This window comes from Castor canadensis, chromosome 8, assembly GCF_047511655.1.
Source record: "Castor canadensis chromosome 8, mCasCan1.hap1v2, whole genome shotgun sequence".
Taxonomy (NCBI): domain Eukaryota; kingdom Metazoa; phylum Chordata; class Mammalia; order Rodentia; family Castoridae; genus Castor; species Castor canadensis.
This window is the reverse complement of record NC_133393.1, coordinates 27,382,332-27,400,756: the sequence shown is the minus strand read 5'-3', so window position 1 is coordinate 27,400,756 and position 18,425 is coordinate 27,382,332. Positions and strand designations below refer to the sequence as shown.

At 34.5% G+C, this 18,425-nt stretch overlaps 1 protein-coding gene across 1 annotated transcript; it reads left to right on the top strand.

The window, feature by feature from the left end:
* The first annotated feature begins 15,958 nt into the window (after positions 1-15,958).
* LOC141425886 (olfactory receptor 2W1) lies at positions 15,959-16,918 on the top strand. Its single transcript, XM_074084824.1, has one exon. The coding sequence runs from the start codon at positions 15,959-15,961 to the stop codon at positions 16,916-16,918; it is 960 nt and encodes a 319-aa protein (XP_073940925.1).
* Positions 16,919-18,425: the final 1,507 nt, after the last annotated feature.

The following is an 18,425-nucleotide window of genomic DNA, read 5'->3' as shown; positions in this document are numbered from 1 at the left end:
TCTTCCCTATTATAGGTGAAATAATTTGAAAAGAATATCATGAATTAATGAAAGCCACCCTGAAGAGTTCATTCTACTACGTTTTGCTGACTGACCTTGGTTCGAGCCTCTTGTATTCATCATTCTTCTGATAACATACCCCATGGCCCTGATGGGAAACATCGCCATCATCCTAGTGTCCAAGTTAGATCCCCTTCTCTGTAGTCCTATGTACTTCATCCTCATCAACCTCTCCTTTTTGGACACGTGTTACACCACAAGCTTGTCCCTCAGATGCTAGTTAACCTAGGACGTTCTAAGACCATCAGTTACATGGGATGTGTAGTTCAGCTTTATTTCTCCCACATAATGGAGGCACAGAATGTCTGCTTTTTGATTCACTGAAATTAATGCAAGCCAGCTTTTGGAGGTAACCACAAAGGTTTTTGTCAATTGAAATCAGGAAGCTAGTTGGAGGCCAACAGGAAGATTAAAAGGAAAGTGGACCTCCTTGCAGCAGCCTTTGCTGGACAGTCAGGTGGGCCTTGGTGAGCTAATCCAGGCAGAGGCAGAAGCATTCCAAAGGTGATGACAACTGCCCCCAGGACACTCCACCCTAAGGAGGAACTAGAGCAAAACCAATGTGCCTACTGTCTTCAGGAAGGACATTGAAAGAATGAATGTCCCAAATGGGCCAGAGATGCCTAAAAAGATTTGTGGAGACTCACACTCTTGATTCAGTCCGTCTACACAAGGTAGACATGGAGATGCCCAGCCTAGTTCCCCTTCAGGATTGGCTAATGCTCAGTTGCTAGGAGCATAGTCAGAAGACAGCTTCCAGTAATCACTCCTTTAGGATCTGACTCAACCAAAGTATGAGAACAGATCTCTATCCAACCAAAGTATGTCAGTTTGTAGACAGTCAACAATCAATGAATAACCAAAGAATATTATAAATGTGAACCATGTCTATTCTACACGGACACATTTTACAGGCTGTTTTAATGTTGAGCTTTACCATGTGGATGTACTAAGACTGCTTTTGAGCCTATATGATAGCTAAGATTCTCCCTATGCCTAATCTGTATTTCCCTTTCTTCCATAAGTCCTCAGAGAACTAGGTGATAATTATTATGTACTCTCAATTCCTATTCAAGATCTTTTTCATTGTGACAATATTTGATAAATAGTATTAAAACTATGCTCAAAAAATTTTTCTCTTAATTACTGTCCCATATTGTTGCTCAAGACCTTTCTTTCATGACCTAATCTTAGCCTTAATAACCATATTTTCTGTTGAACTATTTACAGTCTTTCAGAAGTCAGCTGAAATACCATATGCTCATGAAATTGTGTCTCTTTAAAGTTGAAAATACTGTCACTTCTAGGTATGCCACATGCCATATATGCAATTTAATGATGGAGAAGAAGTTCTAAGAAATATGTTACAAGGTGATTTTGTTGTGCAATCATCATGGTGTATACTTACAGATACCTAGATGATATAACCTACTATATATCTAACCTATGTTGTCTTTATTTTTGAAAGTGTAAAGTGGGAGAGCTTATTGAGATAGAAAAGTGCAAATTGGGAGAGTAGAGCCCTAGAGTTGGGGTTCCCAAGAGAGGGAAATTATGTAATCTGGGGTTTTTATTCATTCTCTCTAGGGTGTTGCTTCAAGGCAACTCCCCCCGCTTCTCTGTCCTGTATCTGTTTCTTTTCTTTTTTTTTTCATTTTTCTTTTATTATTCATATGTGCATACAAGGCTTGGGTCATTTTTCCCCCCTGCCCCCACCCCCTCCCTTACCACCCACTCCGCCCCCTCCCTCTCCCCCCCCAATACCCAGCAGAAACTATTTTGCCCTTATTTCTAATTTTGTTGTAGAGAGAGTATAAGCCATAATAGGAAGGAACAAGGGTTTTTGCTGGTTGAGATAAGGATAGCTATACAGGGCATTGACTCACATTGATTTCCTGTGCGTGGGTGTTACCTTCTAGGTTAATTCTTTTTGATCTAACCTTTTCTCTAGTACCTGTTCCCCTTTTCCTATTGGCCTCAGTTGCTTTAAGGTATCTGCTTTAGTTTCTCTGCGTTAAGGGCAACAAATGCTAGCTAGTTTTTTAGGTGTCTTACCTATCCTCACCCCTCCCTTGTGTGCTCTCGCTTTTATCATGTGCTCATAGTCCAATCCGCTTGTTGTGTTTGCCCTTGATCTAATGTCCACATATGAGGGAGAACATACGATTTTTGATTTTTTGAGCCAAGCTAACCTCACTCAGAATGATGTTCTCCAATTCCATCCATTTACCAGCGAATGATAACATTTCGTTCTTCTTCATGGCTGCATAAAATTCCATTGTGTATAGATACCACATAAAGATGTGTTTGTGCTGCCATGCCTGCACTCAGGTGTTGTTTCAATGTGACTCCCTCTCCTCCTTCTTTAGCCTGTATCTGCTTCTTAAAGATATATGTTTTACCACGCCTATGGTCATTGTCTTCTGGCCAGCTTTTGATCTGTGCTATCACCACTTCTGGACCTTACCCTCATCCTAGCTGCCTATATCACAAGCTGACACCTATCACCTGCCCCCCTCCTCCACTGCACTGAAGAGGAACCCCTAACTGCTGTTAGGGAAATCGGGTAATGGCCACTTTGCTTCTCTGTTGAGAGAAGGTAAACATGGGGGTGAGATGGACAGAAATCAGGGCCTTTTCACAGAGGTTTACATCCCTGGAAAATGGCTTTATTTAAGGCTCCAATTCTTATCCCAAACCCAGGAGTTGACAAGGGAAAATTAGTTGGCAGGAAATTTAGCTGACAGGTTGCCGGGACCAGGACTAGGAGATAACCAGTTCTTTTTTAGATGAAACGAGACATATTAAGGCTACTGTCTAAACAGTTCTTTTCTTTAGTCCTAAGACAGAAGATAATTCTTGATAACTTGTGGTTTTTTACCTATTGCTTCTGAGGCCATGCTGAATACAATAGGAGATTAGATCAAGAATAATAGAAAATAATACAATGATGCTGAAACTCAACATGACATTGGCTATAGTCAATGTAACATGGCACACTGTTTTATAGTAAACTTTATAACTAGGAGTATATTCTAAAATAGTGTGATAGAAAGTACAGTATTATAAATAAATGAACCAGTGACATTATCATTATCAAGTATTCTATACTGTGCACAATTACATGTGCTCTTATTTGATTGGAAACACACTAGATTTGCTTGCACCAACATCACCAGAAAATATGAGTAAAACACACAGAACTATGACATTTTGACAGTTATAGCAGCACAAGCTTATAAAATTATATAGTTACACTGTCATCTAATGGGACCATTTATATGAAGTCCATCATTTAAGCATCACTATAGAGTGAATGACTATAGTTCTCTGTGTGAACTATTGATCACTTTTCTTTTCTATTTTTCATTATTATTGTTAATTCATCTTTGTTTCTTGCCCCATTATGAGGTATTTGAGGGTAGTAAAATATTTTCTTTCTTATGCTATTTAGTGTCTATTAGAATGCACCATAAATAAACTGGTCTTCCAAATAAAGTTATTATACTCTGTAATAAATTCTTGCTTTTAGTTGAATTATCAATTAATTCATTTTCAGTTCATACTCCTATTCATCTCTGCCATTATCTAGTGGTATAGTCAAGATTAGAAGATTATCTATTACAGTTAACCCATTGTACTCATTCTCTACTAGTTCTGCCAGCATATTATACAAATGTCTCACTTTTATGCATACTAGTAAATGAAGCAGAAATATTCAACTAAGGATAGTTTGAAATCAGTTTTCAAAAATATTATTAAGACATAATACTTTCAGATATTTGGGACAAAAGGAAATTTTTTTAATCTAAATTCATCAGCAATCTCATCTGACACAGACAAAAATCTATTTTGTCCTGATTACATAGCCAAAGATAGCCTAGGACTCTATTCCTAGTGTTATTTTTATTTGTTTTATTATTTCTGCTGATTTTCAGCAGACCCATCCAATCATGACCTTGCATAAAAATCTAAATACTGTAACCCATTTCCTACAATTCTTATAATCTATCCCTAATAAGTGAGGAGATGTTCTTCCTCTAAATTTTCTATCTTAATTTTAGTAGTCATTCTAACACTTAAATTATCAAAACAATAAAACATAATATTCCACCCCTTTATCAATGCTTACTCTGAATCCTAGTAGCTGACTTTCTTGCCTACACATAAATTGGAAGTCATCCAGTACATCACTCTTTCATCATTATTAGACAATTTGCATTTATCCTATACTTCCTCTTTACCATTATATCAATACCATTTAAAAGGTTAATTGAAAATAAATCCCTTAAATGGAAGTCCCTGTAGCATATTATATTGCATTAATCTTGTAAACCAAACATGGAGAATAGTCTCCCTAGGGGAATCAAGGAAGAACTCTCTTTCTTTGTTATCTGCATCCAAAGTTAACAGTCACTTTAAACTGTTTCTGCATTTCCTACATAAGAAAACATGAATTATTCTCATGTACTATGTCAGCATCAAGAAACAGAGATTAAATTCAGCAACACTATGTACATTGTGTAATAATCTTCCACATTAATAATGTACCAGTAGTATATATGTTTACTCACACATAATACACATATTGTTAATCTTACATTAAGACACAAATCCTTAATGGGGCCTCTAACCTAATACATCACACTATTTACCTTATGGAATGCACTACATGATATTCTCACCTGAATATAATAATTAAGTGATCATGGTCCAGCATACTCAATCTGTTATTTTACATAAGATATGTTATTATTATTAATTGTACCTAGACCTCTCCTTCAATAACTTCTCATTAACATGCATATTAGTACCGCCATAATTTCTTTTCCAGCAAGCTTTTAGAAACCAGCAACTTATTTGAGTTACATCCTTTTTCTTGCTCCAAGCCCATGGTATATGGAAATTTCTAACATGAGGCTAACTGTACCTGGAATTTGATTCCTACCCCAAAGTTACACCATCTAAAATTTCACACTCAGTCCCTGTAAACAAGAAAATCAACAAAGAAACAGTGGACTCCACCAATGATATAGATCAAATTGGTCTAACAAGAGTAAAAAAATATACATTCTTACAAAGAAAGCAGAAAATTCTACAGGTTAGATCATATGTGAGGTCACAAACAAGTATTAACAATTTTAAATCAAAATCATTCCATCTTTTTTGACTATAATTGAATGAAACTAGAATTCAGTAAGACCAAAAAAATAGAAAATGCACGAATATATGAAAGCTAAACAACACATTCCTGACCAATCATGGGTTCGAATAAGAAAGCAAAGGGAATTGAAAAGGTGTTTTGATGCACATCTGTAATTCCAGGTGCTCAGGATGCAGAGACAGAAGGATTATGAATTTGAGCCAGGCAAGATTAACCAGACCTACCTTAAATTTTAAATACAAGCAAAAGTGTGGGGAATGTGGCTCAAATGATAGAGTGCCTGCCTTAGCATATGTGAGCCACTGGATTCAATCCTTACTATTAGTAAATTAAATAAATAAATAGTGTCTTGAGGCAAGTGAAAATGAACACAAAATATGCTGAAACCTGTGGATGCATCAAAAGCAGGAGCAAGAAGGAACTTTTTACTGCTACATGCCTACAAAAAGGAATAAATACTTCAAAAACAATATAATTTTTAGCCTTAACAAGCTAGAAAAAGAAGAGCAGACTGAGAAAGAATACAGGACTATAGCCTCAAAAAATACCTGGGAATAAAATTAACAAAAGAAATGAAAGACCTCTACAATGAAAACTATAAACCATGGATGAAAGAAATTGAAAAAGACTACAGAAAAATGGAATGATCTCCATTAGTAGAATCAATATTGTGAAAATGGCTATATTAGCAAAAGCAATCTCTATCTTCAATCCAATCCCCAAGAAAATTCCAATAACATTCATCACAGAGATTGAAAAATATCATATCAACCCTAAAGTACACACAAAAGCACAAAAACCCTCCAACAGCCAAGGCAATACTGAGCAAAAAGAGCAATGCTGGAGATATCACAATTCCTGACTTCAAACTATACCACAGAACCATAGCAATAAAAACAGCATGGTACTGACACAAAAACAGACATAAAGACCAATGGAACAGAATAGAAGACCCAGCTATGAATCTATGCAGCTATGCACATCTGGTTTTTGACAAAGTTGCCCCAAACATATGATGGAGAAAAGACAGCCTCTTCAACAAATATTGCTGGGAATACCGCATATCTGTATGCGGAAAACTGAAACTAGATCCATGTCTCTGACCTGTACAAGTATCAACTTAAAGTGGATTAAGAACCTGAGTAGAAGGCTTGAAACAACTGCAGGAAGTAGTAGGAAATACACTAGAACATATAAAGACTTCCCAAGTAGAACTCCAATGGCTCAGCAAATAAAAGAAATGATGAACAAATGAGATGAATGTGAAGGGTATTGTGCAAAGTGAAATAGTGCTCTTAAAGAAGAACAAGATGCTAGGAATCTCTCTGTATAGCTATCCTTATCTCAACTAGCAAAAACACTTTATCTTTCTTATTATTGCTTATGTTTTCTCTTCAACAAAATTAGAGATAAGGGCAGAACAGGTTTTGCCCTTATGCCCTGTGAAGAGGGTAGTGGGGAGAGGGAAGGGACAGGGGGGTAGGGGGAGAAATGGCCCAAACAACGTATGCACATGTGAATAAATGAATTAAAAAAAAGAACAAGATGGAAATTCTCTATCACATATGAAGGCTTGACATGAATCTATGGTAATTAAGACTATACAGTATTATCAAAAGGATATAAAATTTGACATAATGAAGCATCCTTAAGAAAACATAAAACCAGGTGCTGATGGCTCATGCCTGTAATCTTAACAACTCAGGAGGCAGAAATCAGGAAGATCACAGTTCAAAGCCAGCCTGGGCAAACAGTTCGTGGGACCCTATCTTGAAAAAACCCATCACAAAAAAAGGGCTGGTGGAGTGGCTAAAGGTGAAGACCCTGAGTGCAGTACTGCAAACAAAAAACAACTTCTACAAATCATTCTTCAAAAAAGACAAATAACATAATTAAAATATGCAAAAACTGGAATAGACAACTTAAAACAGGAAATATTAAAATGCTTATAAATATGAGGAAGTCCCCATCATTACTAATCATCAGAGAAGTGCAGATGAAAACAGATGCTATCTCACACTATAATGACTAAAACTTTAAAATATTGAACATACAAAGCACTGGCAAGAATCTCAAGTAACTAGAACACCTTTACACTGCTAGTAAAAATTTAAACTAATTCAATTACTTTGAGAAAATGTTTGGTAGTACCAACTAAATTTAAACATACACCATTCATAGCATATACTCAACAGGATCGAGTGCTCTATTTCACCACAAGATCTATGTGATGATTTATTTTATGTGCCAACTTTACTGAGTCAAGGGATACATAGAGGGGTGATAAAATATTGTTTCTGGGTGTACCTTTGAAGGTTTCCAGGCGAGATTAGTATTTTAATTAAAATGTACTTTTGCTAGTGGATTGACACCATCCAATTCATAGAGGGATCAAATAGAACAAAAAGGCAAAGAAACTGTAAATTTGCTTTCTTCCTTCTTCATTTGAGACATCTATCTTCTGCTGACCTTGATTCTTTGGACCTTAGTACTTACATCACCAGATTCACCCCTGTACCAAATGTGAACTGGTAGTTATACCATTGGCTCCTACATTCTCATTCCTTTGGGCTCTGGTGAATAATAATATTGGCTTTTCTTATCATTTAGCTGGTAGATACTAAAATAGTGAGATTTCTGAATCTCCATAATCACACCAGCCAATTATCATAGTACATAAAGATATAGATGTAGAAATAGTTATAGTTAAATATAAAAATATTTAAAGATGAAATGTTGAGATAATAAAGTTTTCCTATTAGTTCTGTTTCTGTGGACATCAATAATAAAACACGCATAAATATGTTCAGAACAGTTTCATTCATAACAGCAAAAGTAGGAAAACTCAAATCCAAATGTCCTTCTAAAACAATATAAACAAATTACAATATTTTATATAACAGACTCTTACCTCCAAAGTGAAAAGCAAGCTACTGACTTACATAACACTAGAGATGATTCTAATAATATTGAGAGAAAAAAGCCAGTCCTAAGGACTGCATACTGTATGGATTCACTTATAGAGATCTGGGAAAATAACCATGATTAGGGAAGTTAGAAATAATATTTATCCTAGGAGATGAATATCAGAATAATTATTCTCTTTAAGAATAGACACTGAGAGGGGATATAAGGCATGGAAAAGTTCATACCTTGATCTGGGTGGAGGTTCTATGTACATTCACTTAATAGTGAAATTCATCACATTATATTTTAGATACCTGTGCCCTTACAACATGTAACTTATGCCTTGAAAAAAATGTTTAAACTGTTCAAAGAATATTTAAACTGTGTTAACCATGTAGTCTCGATAAGCTGCTACTAACTAATGGTCAACAAAGGTATTTTAGGTTCTCAAAAACCAGTGACAGTTCAAATTCAGTATTAAAATCTTCCCAATATTCTAAGTATTTCCTTTCTCAGTGCAGATGACTTTGATAAATATTTTCAGATTCCTTTGGAGAGGCTTAGAAGGATGAGTTAAAATATGAATTTTTCACAGTGTATGGGGATCTTCTTAATAAGACCAGTTTTTCCTTTATTTACAGAGTTCTAAATCTGTGAATTGAAATAAACGTCATTTGATTGAGAAGCCATGACTTTTTATTTTGGTGGAAATACCAAATTTTGGATAAATATCTGTACCAAACTTGGATTCTTTTCTTATGTAACATTATTTATAGTTTAATTGACTTTCCCAAATTTTTTGTCTTAGAGATTTGGAGATGTATTAATTACCACCAGAAACCTCTGTCACTCAAATTGTAGTTATTACTGTTGTGACCATACAACCAATAATAATAACTACCCATACCTTGTTCTGACATTTATGTTGTTGGCCTCTGAAATTCTGGCATCTGATTATTCTGATGCAGCTTCTTAAAAACATTGTGTTTGAGTGAGCAGGTCACACATAATCCATTTCAGCATTACTACTTCCTTAAGTCTTTGAACTCCTGCAATAATATTCCAGAAAGTTCTGACATTTCTATTTCAGTTCAAATTAAGTCAACCTAATAAGCAAACTGTTAGTATCAGTTCTAGTTTCTTAAGCAAATTTACAAAATCTCTGATTTGTGAGAAGAAAAGAAAATCAACTGTCTCAGCATTACATTTTTTTCCTTGTTGTTTCTACACTCCTGTTATCACTTCCAAGCACTGTTCTCAGGCTTTTCCTAACAAAAATTAACAAAATTGTGAAATTCTTTTGGGTGTATATGGTTAACTTCTTGGGGCACACTGTTCTCACTTCATTAAAATATGTCAGAATTTATGTCTAGAAAAACCTGGAAGCAATAAGATATTCTGGTTGTACATTTTAAGGAGAACCAACATCCTCTTAGGTACACTAATATGTTTTCGACTCAAAGAAAACTAACTTCATTTAGGAAGGAATGAAGGGCTCCTTCGTCAAACAAAGGTTTCTTAAGTTAATAGCAATTAGAAAATCATGTAGCAGATACCAAGACAGAATGAAGAGTACAAGGGTTTCTTAGAGAAAATTCTTGTGGGGAACAATGCATTCTGAGAGGAGAGAGAGAGAGAGAGAGATTTGTAGAAGAGTCTCAGTCTAAATCAAAGCTCTGAGAAATTCTCAGCCAGTAAAAGTCCTTTCAGAAGGTTTTATGTTGGGAAAAAAATGGCCTAGACTGATACCTAGGCCATTAGCTGGGAGACATCCAAGCAGAAGAGAGTTTTGGTGAGAACACTGTAAAACATCTTGAATGTACAGTAATTGGAGACGGAGCTCACCAGACTTGTTAGAACAAGTTCTTTCTTGAGAAGTGATCAGAGTGTTACCTTCCCATGACTGCCACAGTGGTATCTTAGATGTTCTTTGCAACCAGTTCATTGTAATTTGTTGAAAAATCCCAATTCTAAATATTAGGATTTTAGTCATTTTTTTCATCAACATCCTAACAGTAAGATAAGAAACTTTACAAAGCTGTGAGTTCAGTTTGCATTGTAACTTGGCTTCCAAAGTTTGGGTTGGATTTTCAGAGATCTAAGGTTTATGACTATAATGAGTAAGTGATTCCTTCAGGACAATCATAAAAGCTTTCTGGTTTCTTATTCACACTGATCTGGGAATTTAAAGTTTGGAGCTCATAATTTTAATTCTTCAAGTTCTATTGTGCAGTCCGAAGCAACATACCACCCTAAATTCTTTGGACTCTGTTTCCACCACCATTTTCTATTGCCACAGCTTTTCCAAAAGTTTGCTCTTGACTCTGGACAACTAAAAGTAATAATTTAAATACTTTTTAAAAAGCCTGATACTGAATATAATGTGTTCACTCCAAAATTCAATTGCTTCCCATGTGATGATATTAAAGTATGGGCCTTTTAAGAGATAATTAGGCCATGTGGGCTCCTCTCATGCAAATAGGATTAGATGCCTTGATAAAGAGGCTCCATGGAGTGAACTGGCTCCCACTTTCTCTTCTGCCTTCCATCATGAGAGAGCACAGTATCCTTCTCTTAAAGAGGACATAGCCTGCACAAGAAAACTGACCTGCTGGTTCTTTGATCATAAGATTGTCAACATCCAGAAATGTTAGAAAATGAACTTGTATTCTTTATAAGCACAGTCCCAGGTATTTTTTTTTTACAGCAGTACAGACTAAGACATCTGACATAGGCTGCCAGTCTTGTTTTTTTCACTGAAGAATGAAGTCATTATTATTTTCAAATCTGTTTAGATTGGTAAAAAAAAAAAAATCCAGATTCCTATCATATGGCTTTCTTTATTGGAAACCCAAATGAGTTAGGGTTTGACCCCAAAAATGAAAATCATTCTATGTAATCTATATGTGAAGAGATTAATACAAGAATTAAAATCTTGTACATGCTGAAAGGGTTGGTAAACAAAGGTTAGGGAAGTTGCTACTGAAATCAGGAAAGATTTTAGCCAGAAGCTCTGAAGCAGGTGATTTTTAACAACTTATTGGGAAGATGCTACATTTCCAAAGAGTATCTCAGGAAAGTTCATAAACTACTTCAATGTAAAGTAGCAAATAGGTCATTTTTAGGACTTGATAGGAAGCCATTGTGGTTTCACATCTACCTATTTAGCTGTCTTAGTTTGCTCAGGTTGCTATAAAAATGCTACAGACTGAGTGGATTAAACCACAGACATTTATTTCTCACAGATTTAGAGTCTGGGAAATCTAAGGTTGATGTGCTGGCAGATTTGGCTCCTAATAAAGACCCTCTTCTTGGATTATATATGTATATATATATATACATACATACATATATATATATATATATATATATATATATATATCCACCCTTTCACTGTGTTCTTATAGAGCAGAGAGAAAGTGAGAGACTTTTGGTCCCTTAATCTCTTCTCAAAGAAGACACTATTCTCATCATGGGAGCTCCACCTTCATCATTTCATATGAACTTAATTGTCTGTCACAGGACTCACTATCAAGTACCAACACACTGTGGGTTAGAGTTTTAACATATGAGTTTAGGGGGAATACAAACATTCAGTACATAATACCAACTAACTGGAGAAATCTCCAAGAATAGTGGATCTTATACTCATTTATTTCCCTGGAAAGCTCTAATTCAGCATCTTGTAGGGAACAGGATCCTACATTCTGCTTTGCCATGTAGAAGAGTTTTGAAAAATAAACAATTGTGATGTCAGGTTGACCAATGACAATCCAGTACACAATGTAAATTGTCAACTTAGTCTTCTATTTCTTTTCTTTTCTTTCTTTTTTTTTTAAGTACTGGAATTTGAACTCAGGGCCTACACCTTGAGCCACTCCACCAGCCCTTTTTTGTGAAGGGTTTTTTTCAAGGTAGGATCTTGCAAACTATTTGCCTAGGATGACTTTGAACTATGATCTTCCCGATTGCTGCCTTCTGAGTAGCTAGGATTACAGGTGTGAGCTATGAGTGCCCAGCTTTTCCTTTGAACATTATTATTTGAATATTTTTGAACATTATTACTTAACTGTCTGTGTGACAATGATATCTGAAGGCTCCATCTGTCTATTTCTACTGTCTATTATTTTCCCAGCTTCTGAATAGTTAGCACATTTTATTGTACACAATAAAACCTTATATATGAAAATTTATTTAGTCAATCTGAAGTGAAGTTTCAAGTATATATATTTAGAATTTTGATAAATAAAGATATACCAATGGTTGATTTTATGTATTTGTCACTATTATTAACAACACTGGTATGCAATACACACACACACACACACACACACACACACACATACAGTCTGTCCCCTTAACCACCTACCTAGATTATGTCTAAATGGTAGAATACATTGGTTGCTACCTCATGAAAATAGATAGATGATGATAAGCTGTCTGCTTTAAAGCATGTATCACATGGCAGCCAATTTATGTATGTATTTTATTAAAGTGAATATTAGTGACATAATTTTAATTCAAGGAGCTATTATAACTTATTATTATATGTCAATTCATACAAGTCTTCAGGGTATGTACTCTCTCTAGAATCTACTGTTGTTTTTTAAACTTTTTGGTGGTACTGAAGTTGGAGCTCAGAGCCTTGTGCTGTATCTACTGTTTAAAAAATGACCTCTGAAATGAACTCAGAGAGGACTTCAGCAAACTTCAAAGGAGACTATAAAAAATGAGATATATGAGATAAAGGCAGCACAAGATATGAAAGAGGAGTTGAGCAACAAAGAAGAATCAAATTTTGTCATTCACAGGTTAATGGATAGAACTGGAGAACATTATGTTAAGTTAGTCAGCTCAGATAGCCAAAAGCTGCATGTTCTCCCTCATATGCAGATTATATGTGGCAATATATGGACACAGGTTACACTAAGGGGAGGATGTGCACAGGAGTGATAGGGCAAGGGAACAAAACCAAAAACTTGAATGTGGTTGATGTGCTTACTGTACAGGAATGTATATAGAAATCTTAAACTGACCCAGGCCACCATGGGAAGGAGACTAGGGAAGAGTGAAGAGGATTGGTAGGGATGAAACAGTTGAGATTGTAATACTTATAGGAATGGAAACAGCACAAGGAATCTCTTTGTGTAGCCATCTTTATCCTAAACTAGCAAAAATGCCATGTTTCTCTTTTTTTTTTCTTTTATTTTTTTTTTCTTCTACAAAATAGGAGAACAGGAGGGTGGAATAGGTTCTGCAAGGGAGGGTGGGTGGCATGTGTGTGGGGCAGGGAGGTTGTGGGGAAAGGAGGAGGAGGATGAATATGATGAAAATAATGTATACACATGTATGTAAATGAAAAATTATACCTGTTGAAACTGTTCCAGGAATCAGGCGAGGGGGATAAAAGACAGCAGTGGAGAGGATGAATTCAAGTATGATATATTTGATAAATTATAAGAACCTTTGCAAATGCTACAATATACCCCCACCCAACACAACAATAAAAAAAAAACTGACCTCTACCATGGCAATGATACTGTCATAGGCACTGATGTACTTGACTCATGGTTACCAAGACAACTGATAAAAATATAAATATGATCACAAACTCACTGTTCAGGGCCTTGAAGACAGAACATCTTCTTTTTCAAAAACAATTGTTTAGAACTCCAGTATCAGAGATAACTACTAGAGGTAACGTTTTGAAATGATAACTGTTCAGAGAAAATCTTTCTCCCAAATCAATATGTGTAATAAAATAAGATTATTTTATGGAGCTAACATATATTATAATTCTTGTGTTGGAACTGCACATTATTAAAGAAAAATTTCACTATTAAAAAAATCTTAAAATACATTTTCTTATTTCCCTGTCTTATAGATTTCCTTTTCATTTTTTCTTTTTATAATGACAACTAAAATTGTACCTATTTATCCTGTACTACATAATGGAATTTATTCTTCCTTGGCACTGCAGGGGAAATGTGAGAGAGCTTCAAGACTAGACAGCAAATGTTTGGCCAGGACCTTTTTCCACACTGTGAACTCTGAGAGATCAAGAAATAAGACATGAAGAGAACTCTCTCTGAATGAATGATATGCCTGTGTTGATAAAAACAACTTGTCAGAAGAAAAGAACTTAAATCTGTATGGCTTGCTTCTTCTTACTTTTCTGCTGAAAGTCTAAGAATAAAATAATTACTGTTGATCTCATTGGAGAAACCTCCCTTTTTATCCATACTGTGAGGGAAATATTAATTTTATTGTCTATTACAAGAGAATGACAATAAAATATTTCTTGATTTTTAATTCCTGACATTTTAAACCTCTAGAAATACAGTAGAAAAATGTACAAGTTGAAATGAAGAATTTAAGAATTTTGTGCTTGAAGATTGTGGTAGTTAGGAAGGGCTCAGATATTTCACTTCATTTTAAAATCTAATAATTTGAAGATTTCTTATGTCAGCTTTTAAAGAGGCAGACAGATTTTTATCCTTTTTAAAATTAATCTTTAGAGTGTATAGTGATAGTGAAAACTCTTAAGGAATCAATGACATGAGACTGACTTTAAAAGAATTTTTATTTTTGTTTTCATAATAATTTTAATCAAAACCTTATTTTATTTAGAAGTTAGGCTCAATTGCATAACTAACATTTATTAAAATAAATAAGTATTAATTTGTCTTTTCATTTGTTCTGCTTAGACATTACAAAGGTCTTTTGTTAAGAATGTGTGAATTTATTTGTTTTTAAATAACAGATGAAATTGTATAGTGTTATAGAACTTCAATGGTGTATGACAGCTAGCACTATATTTCAGTATTCAAGTTGGTCAATGGCAGAGCTCAGGGTCAGATGATAATTTTTGAAAAGCTAATTCTGAGAAAATCTCCAAATGATATTTTGTCAAAAATCACAATTTATCTACTCTTGAATCATGGCCACAGTTGAGAGATGTTTATTTATAATATAAAGATGTATATTTCAGATGGCATGATAAATAATGTATCTGTTCATATTACATCCATACAAAGAGAAAGGGCATCAGTTTATTTTTCAATAAAATATTTTCTCTCAGTTTTTAAACTTTATTGAGGCATTATTAATGTACTTTTTAATGTTCCCATTCAATGAGTTTGAAAATAAGTATTTAGCTATGAAATTATCACAACTTGTGCTGCAAATATGTTCACTATCTCCAAAAGTTCTCTGCTGCCCTCTTTATGTTTTTTCTTGTGATAAACACTCAACATAAACTTTATCCATCTAGATAATAAGTATACAGCATACTACTTTTAAAAAAACCCTTTCTGGATGTAATTTTTTCTGCATGTGTTAAGAAGTTCCCTTCTTATATTCTGCGATAGAAACCTCTGGCATTAGATTGTTGATCATCTGTTCAACTAGTAAAGTTTTGGCAGTTCTGAGATGCTCATGTGTGTGCAGAGGGACTTTACCTGAGTAGCACTACTGCATAGAATTGAGCTTGTTAATCCCTCAAAGGAAGATTGGTAGTTTAAATTTTTTGTTAAACTGAGTAAAACATTTGCTACTATTGACATGAATTACAATCTTTCCCATTTAGTTAACATCACAAAATACCAGCTGATTTTTAATATTAAAAAGACTAACTAAAATCTTTCTTCCTTTCTTCCTTCTTTCCTTCCTTCCTTCCTTTTTGTTTCATCTTGTTCTTTCTTCTTCACTCTTCTCTTCTTCCTCTGTTCCCCTTCTTCCCCTGCCTTTCTTCTTTCTCTTCTTCCTCCTCCATCTTTCTTCTTTTTCCATTACTTCTCACCCACAGGATTTAGGCATTGAAGGAACATGGACCAATGCAATTATACTTATTTACATGGTTTTATTCTGCTTGGCTTCTCTGATCACCCCAAACTGGAGATGATCTTGTCAGGAGTTGTCAGCATCTTCTATTTTATTACCTTGGTGGCTAACACAGCTATCATTCTTGCATCTCTCTTGGATTCACATCTACACACACCGATGTACTTTTTCCTCAGGAATTTGTCTTTCCTAGATCTATGTTTCACAACTAGCATCATCCCTCAGATGCTGGTTAACTTGTGGGGACCTGAGAAGACCATAAGCTATGTGGGTTGTGTCATTCAACTCTATGTTTATATGTGGTTGGGCTCCATTGAGTGTCTTCTCTTGGCTGTTATGTCCTATGATCGATTTACAGCTATTTGTAAACCCTTGCATTATCTGGTAATCATGAATCCACATCTATGTCTCCAGATGGTTATCATGGTCTGGAGTATTAGTCTGGCCAATTCTGTTGTGTTATGCACACTCACCATGAATTTGCCTAGATGTGGAAACAACCTTCTAGATCATTTTTTGTGTGAGTTGCCAGCTATGGTAAAGATAGCTTGTGTAGATACCACAGCAGTTGAAATGTCTGTTTTTGCTTTAGGCATTGTCATTGTCCTTACACCCCTCATACTTATTCTTATATCCTATGGCTACATTGCCAAAGCTGTGCTGAGAATGAAGTCAAAGGCGGGACAACGAAAAGCAATGAACACCTGTGGATCTCATCTCACTGTGGTGTCAATATTCTACGGAGCTATTATCTACTTGTACCTGCAACCAGGTAACAGTGCTTCCAGGGACCAGGGCAAGTTCCTCACCCTCTTCTACACCATCATCACCCCAAGTCTCAACCCCCTCATTTACACCTTAAGGAATAAGGACATGAAGGATGCACTGAAGAAACTGGTGAGGGTTCACCAGTATTCAGCAAAAATTAAGAGAAATTTAAAGTAATAGAATATATTGGAGTAATGAAGCAATGAAGTATGCTGTCCAAACTATCTTTAGTTTTTCCTGAGATAAGCAGTTCTTAGATCATAAAGATGAATTAACAGAATAATTCTTAAATACAAGCATATTATATATATAAGCAGCATCACAATCATCCAACTCAGTTTCTAGGGAGATAGATTATTAGTAATTTTATTTTTGCTTGGCATATAATACAAAGAATATAAACAGTGAATTAAATGAATTTAACTTAATTTATTCTAAAGCAACAAAGAAACTGTTTTGGTCATGTAGTTTTTTATATTATTTTGCAATACTTGATCATCAGAAATATAGAAGTAAATGAAAGTTTCATGTAAATTTTGGGTTTTATATTAACTAATAATATATAAATAATTATTTCATATACTATATCTTTTGTTTGTCATCTAAACATTTACATGTGTTTTGTTCAGATAATGTATTATGTGAGACAGAAGTTGTCATAAGGACCATGTAATATTAATTTACTCCTCATTCAATGAAACTTGATATCAATTTTTTAAACTTTATTTATTATTTAAGTCTATTACTTTATCATGTTATAGGGAAGTAACGTAGGTTTTTATAAAGGTAGCAACACCAATTATTCATTTCTCATTCATTCATGAAACGATTATTGTGAAATTCATGACAGCATGAATATCTCAACTTTAACAGAATGAAAACATGACTAGTATGAGACTGGTTAGGCTTTTGACATAGATCTAGGGATTCAAGGAATTTATATGAATTTTAAGAAATGTAATAATATTTGTATGCAATGGAATTTCATAAAATGAGTAATTCTGATTTCGACTTATCCTGATACCTTTCTCTTGTAGACTAACATAAAGTAGATTAATATAGTATAGGTTCTTGCCAATGTCCTTACATTACATATAACACATCTTTTAGAGTTACCTTTGGCAGCAGTTCACCTCCTCATAAAACTGGACTACCAAGGGAATCTAAAGTATTCTCTGATACTGATTATCTGTGGTCTCATAACTGCACCCAATATTCTTACATTTGTGAAGTATACTTGTACTCTTGATAAGATATATAACTAATAAGAATAAATATATTTAATGATTTACTAACTTCAATAATCCAAGTATACCAAAAGTATAATAGTTATGGACCATTTGAACTCCATTTATAAATATGTGTTTGTTTTCATGCATATGTATATTTACATTTTCTCTTTGGATTATTCTTCTGCATTTGAGTTGCAAATTATACCATTATATCAATTATTTAATCATTTTCTTGTATAAATGTATATATTCAAACCACCATATCAAATTATAATAAATCATTTAGATATACTGAACTTCTATAAGGTAACTGGTATGTTTAGAAGCTAACAAGCCTGTTTTAACACTTATGAAATAATTTGTAGCCTCAAAATGTTGTGTTAATATATGTAAGAACAAAAAAATGAAATATTCTCTCTAATGAAGAGTTACTTTCTGACCATAGGCTCACA